The 7355-nt window shown below is 43.6% G+C and overlaps 1 protein-coding gene across 2 annotated transcripts in view; it reads right to left on the bottom strand.

Moving 5' to 3' along the window:
- The window catches only part of Wbp4 (WW domain binding protein 4), a 20993-nt gene that overhangs the window by 11952 nt on the left and 1686 nt on the right, over nucleotides 1–7355 (bottom strand). For both annotated transcript variants that reach the window (XM_021181558.2, XM_029469344.1), the window contains exons 3-5: nucleotides 4586–4648; nucleotides 4374–4497; nucleotides 297–470 (exon numbers count right to left, since the gene is read on the bottom strand). In XM_021181558.2, coding sequence (XP_021037217.1) covers nucleotides 297–470; nucleotides 4374–4497; nucleotides 4586–4648 — 361 coding nt within the window. The remainder of the gene's footprint in view (nucleotides 1–296; nucleotides 471–4373; nucleotides 4498–4585; nucleotides 4649–7355) is intronic.

The following is a 7355-nucleotide window of genomic DNA, read 5'->3' on the forward strand; positions in this document are numbered from 1 at the left end:
CCGAGTGCTGGGATTAAAGGNGTGCGCCACCACGCCCGGCTTTAACATATTCTTATATTGAATAGAAACCTCAACATAGCCGGACGTGGTAGCGCATGCCTTTAATCCCAGCACTTGGGAGGCAGAGGCAGGAGGATTTCTGAGTTCGAGGCCAGCCTGGTCTACAAAGTAAGTTCCAGGACAGCCGGGGCTTTACAGATAAACCCTGTCTCGAAAAACAAACAAAAAACCAAAACCTCAACATAAAAAATACTGTGTTTTCCGATTATCTTGTAGTCTGTGCTTCAGTAGCATACCTCCTGTGATGAGATCATAATAGTAACAGTGGCCGTCGGCTGTCACGCCTTCCACCCATCTACCCTTTGAAGCTTCTTTCTTTTTCTTCTTCTTTCTCTTCTCTTTCTGTTGATGTGACGTAGGGGTGGGTTGGACAGTGCTGATGACTGGGGATACAGTTGGCTCTGGAATGTCTAGAAAAAAAAGATAAAGACGGGCAACTGTATCTTTTTAAATGTTCTATCAGTCAGAAACCTGGCAAAGCCAGCCACCCTGTAATTTCAGCTCCTCAGGAGGCTGAGGCAGGACAACTATGTGTTTGAGACCAGCCTAGACAACATTTTTTTAAAAAGCAAAACAAACGGGCTGGAAATATGGCTCAAAGATTTAAGGCCACTGGATGCTTTTCCAGAGGTCCTGATTTCAATTCCCAGCAACCACATGGTGGCTCAGAATCATCTGTAATGGGATACGATGCTCTCTTCTGGTGTGTCTGAAGACAGTGACAGTGTACTCACATAAATGATATATAAAGAAAGCTTTAAAAAACAACACAAAGCCAGGCAGTGGTGGCGCATGCCTGTAATCCCAGCACTTGGGAGGCAGAGGCAGGTGGATTTCTGAGTTCGAGGCCAGTCTGGTCTACAGAGTGAGTTCCAGGACAGCCAGGGCTATACAGAGAAACCCTGTCTCCAAAAAACTAAAAAACAAAACAAAACAAAAAATGTGACAAGATTCTCTTTGGGAACAAAACACATTATAATGACATTATCTGAGATACAATCATGCAAGAATATATAAAGGAAGTTTAATAAGGGTTATTACTTTTACCAAACAATAAGTCACCCTAGGGTCTGGGAAGTGCGTGTGGCCCAGTGCTAGTATACCTACCAAGAATGCCCAAGGCTGTAGATTTAATCTCAGCATAACCTCAACAACAAAACAAAAACAAGACAAACAAAACAACCCATAACTTATCCTAGTCTTCCTCGGAAACAAGTCCATGTCTGTTGATGTAACTCAGCAGCAGCACGGTGTGTACCTAACAGCACAGGCCGGGCTTAGACCTCCAGTCCTGGACGGAGGAGGGATCCAGCAGTGAACAACTGATGTGGAAATCAGCAAGCACATAATTTAAACAGAATGGTCCAGACACAGAGCCAACTGAAGACTTCTGGTGCTTTTTTACTGGAAGCAGTACTTAGGTTAAAGGAAACTGAGAGTGATGGTGCATGCCTCCCAGTCCTTGGGATACACAGGTGGAAGGCTCAGGAGTTTAAGACCATCTTCAGTGACTAATGTGAAATCCTGTCTAAAATCAGATATCCTGCCCACACCAACAAGGCCAATGCTGATGATAAGAGGAATCGGGTACTAGAATTCTGGGGCGTGTCAACAAGTTACAAAGGCAACATTACTAAGCCATCTTCCACTGGCGTCTCACTTCTTCACAATATACATTTCAAGACAGGCATGGTGGCACATGCCTTTAGTCCCAGCACTTGGGAGGCAGAGGCAGGCAGAGCTCTGTGAGTTCAAGGCCAGCCTAGTCTACATAGTGAGATCCAGGACAGCCAGGGGCCATCAAAATGGAATCAATCGATCTATCTTTCCTTCCTTCATTTCTCTATGAATGAAATTAATGAGTTTTCAACAAACACTTCTCCAATTCTCCAGAAACATACCTATCTAATTTTTCCTCCCAAAATACTTTTATCTTCAGTTGAGTGTAATAGTCCATGCCTGTAATCCCAGAACTTGGGAATGTGTCTAACATCACATAGTGAGTTTGCAGCAAGTTTGAACGAACTAGTGAGACTCTGATTCATTATTAAATAAATGGCTTTTTGAAAAATACCCCTTCTTTTCCTTAAATACTAATTTAGAATACATTAACCCGACAATTTTTCTTATTTAACGAAAGCAATGTTCTGCCTAAGCCCATAATTAAGTTCTTTTTATTAGAGACTAAAGAGCCTCATTTCATGCTGACAAAGCTGGCTCAGACTGAGTAGAAAGGCCTCCCCCATTGGCCTCTGCTGTACCACCAGGTACTGATCACATAGCCAACAGTTCCACTGCTGCAGTCCTCCTTGGCTGCAGAAGACAAGTTTTTATAGCGCCATGGTTATTAATGGAGTTGTGACTGGTTAGATTACTGAGAATAAGTGACTGCTGTTGTGTGACAACCCAATACTCATTAAGGAATCTTCTATATCTTGCCTCTTCCAAAGCTCAGGAAACCTCCATCAGGAAGAAGAGCTGGAAAGATTGCAAGAGCCAGGAGATAGAGATGTTGTATTGTGACTTTCTCTCTCTGGGTATAACATGGCTACCCTACCACTATCTTGGAGTAGAAAATAGCCCAAGCCAGTCGTGGCAATGAAATAAACAACATGATACAGTGATGATCAAGAATATGCTGACAGTCATGGAACTCCTGATGTTTCCTGAAAGGAGGCAGAGGGACTCATGGGACCTGTCACACATGGAGTGCTAGCTGTTATCCCATGGTGTTTCAGCTGCTCCCAACAGGTGAGCTTGGAAGATGCTCAAGTATACGGGAAAGGTTAACTGAACAGAGGCCCTGGTGCAGGGTTCCTAAGGTGGCAACCTATGATGGCTTGTGCCTCTGTGGCGATGCAGCTGTTTGGGGTCAGCTATGCTCCTGTAACTGACTCCTCACCCATGCTATCTAGGTAAGCCCGCTAAGGTCACAACACTAAAATCATCTGACCATCTTACCCACTGCATAAGATCTACAATCAAGATCCACGATGTGCCCTAGGGACATGGTGCCCAGCTTGTTGAAGCCTACAGAGTGTTAGGAGGTGGGGCCTGGCTGGTGGAGGGACATCATTAGGGCAGTCCTTCTAAGTTTGTATCTACCTTCTGGCTTTGGCCCGCTCTCTCTGCTTCTGGTCCATAATGTGTACATTAGTGTCCATTTGGAGCACGCAGCACTGTGCAGTAGTGGTGGGTTGAGACCTCTGAGCCTGAGACCCACAGCTGGCAGTCTGTCCTGTAGGCTGTTTTGTTGGGCATTTTGTCATGAGAAAAGTAACCAACACAATCTGTCACGGAAGAAAGCTCATAAAAACTCCCTGCTCTAGAGCCTGAACTCAACAACATAGAGATGTTCAAAAACATGCTTACCCAAACTCTCAATAAACTGCCTGCTTGAGGTAAAGTCAATTATTTGTCTACAAAAGCAACTGCTTCATTGTAGCTAATTATATAAGTAGATACAACTCAGTTTTAGCCATTTTGAAAATGTAATTAAAGTGCAAGTTTGTTTACTTTTTTGTTTTTTATTGAATAGTGCCTATAACTTAATGAGTCATAACAAAGAAACCACGAGGTTTTAGACATGAATCATTCAGCTAGGATGGGGCTCAGACTATGTAACTGTCAAGGCGATGTGGTTGATCTGAATAAAACTATCAAAAAAAAAAAAAAAAAAAAAAAAAAACCCTGAAGCATTAAAAGTGGCTAGCAAGATGGCTCAGTGCACAAAGGCGCCTGCCACCGAGCTTCATGTCCGAGCTTGATCCTTGGATCTCACAAGAGAGAACTGACTCTTCTATGCTGTCCTCTGAACTCCACATACTCATCAACACAAACACACAGAGAAAGAAAGAAATGAGTGAGTGAATGTAAAAAGTAAAACAAGCCAGCCTAGTGACTCATGCTTTTAATTTTTAAATTCAGTACTCAGAAGGCCTAGGCAGAAGGCTCACCAATTCAAACCACCCCAGGATATACTAGGTTTTACCTCACCACCACCACCACCACCACCACCACCACCACCACCACCACAGCACCAGCACTAGCACCAAAGTACTTCAAAGCCCACATTCTTTTTTGGTTTTTTGAGACAGGGTTTCTCTGTATAGCCCTGGCTATCCTGGATCTCACTCTGTAGACCAGGCTGGCCTCGAACTCAGAAATAAGCCTGCCTCTGCCTTCTGAGTGCTGGGATTAAAGATGAGCGCCACCACGCCTGGCCTAAAAGCCCACATTCTTATCAGGACATCCTAAGAGCGCTGGACTATTCCGAGTGCAGAGCTCCCACGTGGAAACGTCCGCCGATGTACCTGAGGGTAAGCCGAGCCTTTTCAGATCCTCTTGGTATGCCTTCAGGGCGGCTGCCTCCATGGCAGCAAACTCCTTGGATGCCTTTTCTTCTTCCTTTGCCTTATCCAAGCTTTTCTGCTTAATCTGGGTAAGACACGGGTGAAGGCAGGAGTGAGCGCAGAGACCACCACTGCCCACTGCGCAGGAAGAGAACAAAGAGCAATGGGGTTACCTCACTGATCCTCCTGGCCACATTTTCCTTGTGATTCTTTCCTCTTTCATGGAACTCAACACTCTGGAAAATGAGAAAGGGAAACAATTATTAAATTGTAAGCACAGGGATGAAATATAAAATCATAATGGCAAAAAATAGAAAATGACTAGTTTACTATAAACTGACCTCGGATCAAATGATGCTGGTGGTCTATGCAGACTATTGTGCTTTCCCACCAGGTGTTCTCTGGTTCTTAAAACAAGCCAGGATGACCACACCCGCGGGAGGAAAAACACAGTACTCTCTTGACTAACCCAGGGAGTACAGGTTAGTGTAAAAAGGACTTGAGACACAAAGCCTTTCAAAAAGAAAGACATCACAGCTGGGCAGTGGCATATACCTGTAACCCCAGCACTGTGAACACTGGTCAAGTTCCAGGCCACCTGAAGCTATTTGCTTAAGTGTCTCAAAACAAAAAGATAATAACAAAAATGCCCTATCTCCCCAAACCAAAACAACCACCAAATAAAAGCCACAGCAACACCACCACCAACACCACACCACCACCCACTACTTTTCAACACCAAATGTCAAAACTAGTTAAGCCTCTAAATTTCATTGCTCTGTCTTTCTAAGAGAAATAAAAAATTATCCTTAAAGACTTGGCATTAGCTGGGCAGTTTTGGAGTGCTGTTTTATCTTTTAAGCACTCAGGAAGCAGAGGCAGGCAGATCTCTGAGTTAGAGGCCACCTTAGTCTATAGTTCCAGGATAGCTAGAGCTACACAGAGAAACCCAGTCTCAAAAAGCCAAAGCGGGTAAAAGACTTTGTTTTTAAAATAGTAAGAAAAATAGATACCTAAAAATTCCTTGTTTGGGCAGGTAGGATGGCTTAGTGGGTAAAGGTGCTTACCACCAAACCTGACCACCAGATTCAACCCCCAGGACCCACATGATAGAAGAGCAGACTCCTGAAGTTGGCCTCTGCCGCTCACATACCACAGAACATCCACAACAACAACAACAACACACACACACTTTAAAAAATTCCTCACATTGTGCAAAATGATGTAATAAAACAAAGTGACTGTTCGTAGCAACAATTTTGTAGTCTATCTACTGGGGACTGGGTAAGTGAACTGTGTACGCTCCCACAGGCTTTTATTGAACAGTTCCCTGACATGGCAGACACTTCATGATCAATTGTTCAGTTAAAAAACCAAAAAAACCCCTGTACCTTGTGAACAAGATGGAATAAAATACATGCACACAGAAACAATGAAAGGATGGACCTGGGAAAAGGGGGAGGTGACTTCTGAAGAGTAACAGTAATTAGATGGCTGGGGACAGGGATGGCTGACTGAGCACTGGGGCCTACATAACCAGAAATTCTCACAAATTATAGATGTCTGGTGGAAAGAAATAAGAAATTCCCTAAAAGTCCTGTTAATCAAACCCTGTATGATGTATTAATGGAGCTATTCTAATATACTCCTCAGAGTACCTCTTTAAAGCTGGAGTTTGTAAGGCAAACAGTTGTCTCTATTGTTCCTATACTGAGTTACTTACAGCTGATTATACCATACAAAGAATACTGTATTAAAGCATCATTCAAAATTAAATAGTTTTCACTAATAGTTAAATTACTAGATATATAGGGAGATGCACACAGACCTCTAGAAAGATAATTTATTTTTATAACTCATTATTTTATTGCATAGATACCTCCTCGGATATTTTTTTCAATTTATGTGGTTTTAAAATCTAATGGCAGTTTTGTTAGGGATTAGCCTAAGCCAAATAAAATATGCATAATCTTTAGCACCTATTAGCAAAGCCAAAGGGAAGAGCAAAACTCCTCTCAAAGCCAAAGATGATTTAGTAGTGTGTAGTGGCAGACTGTAGCACAAAATATGGCATCATTCCGTGGTGTATAATAGTTCTGCCAAGTAATACGGTTATGTATATGCAAGACACTATAGGGTTTGCTTTTTCAAGACAGGATCTCTCTGTGTAGATCTGGCTGTCCTTGAACTCACTCTGTAGAACAAGCGGCCCTTGAGCTCAGAGATCTGCTTAATAGCCTCTGGATGCTGGGATTAAAAGTAGGAACCACCTCTGCCCTTGCTGACCCTGCAGTTTTTCTAAATGTATTTTGTGGGTCTACGCCCCTGTGAATGTGTAAGGACACGAGCACAGCCGCTAATGGAGGTCAGAAGAGGCTGTCCGACACCCTGAAACTGGAGTTACAGGTAGTGTCCAACTGCCATGGGGGTACTGGGAACTGAACCTCAACCCTCTGCAAGAGCTGGAGTTTTTCCTGACTGTGAAGCCATCTCTCCAGTCCCCATAGCCCACAGCTTTTGATACAGTAGCTTGTCTGATTGTGGAATGTCTGAGAGGGAAGAAAGCCAGCTGACTTCTTACTTTATGCCTTAAAAGTTGGATCTACGTGGTGATGCACACCTTTAATCCCAACACTCGGGAGGCAGAGGCAGGCGATTTCTGAGTTCGAGGTCAGCCTGGTCAACTACAGAGTGAATTTCAGGACAGCCAGGGCTATACAGAGAAACCCTGTCTTGAAAAACAAAAAAACAACAAACAAACAAACAAAAAGTTGGATCTAGGAGTCTAGCCGTGGTACACACCTTTATTGCCAGCACTTGGGAAGCAAAGCCAAGCAGATCTCTGTGGGCTGCAGGCTAGCCTGGTCTACTGAGTGAGTTGCTGTCTGGAAACCCTGTCTTGAAAAATCAACCCCCCCCACTTGCAAAAACAGTGGGCTCAAG

This window comes from Mus caroli, chromosome 14 (assembly GCF_900094665.2).
Source record: "Mus caroli chromosome 14, CAROLI_EIJ_v1.1, whole genome shotgun sequence".
In the NCBI taxonomy this organism is placed as follows: domain Eukaryota; kingdom Metazoa; phylum Chordata; class Mammalia; order Rodentia; family Muridae; genus Mus; species Mus caroli.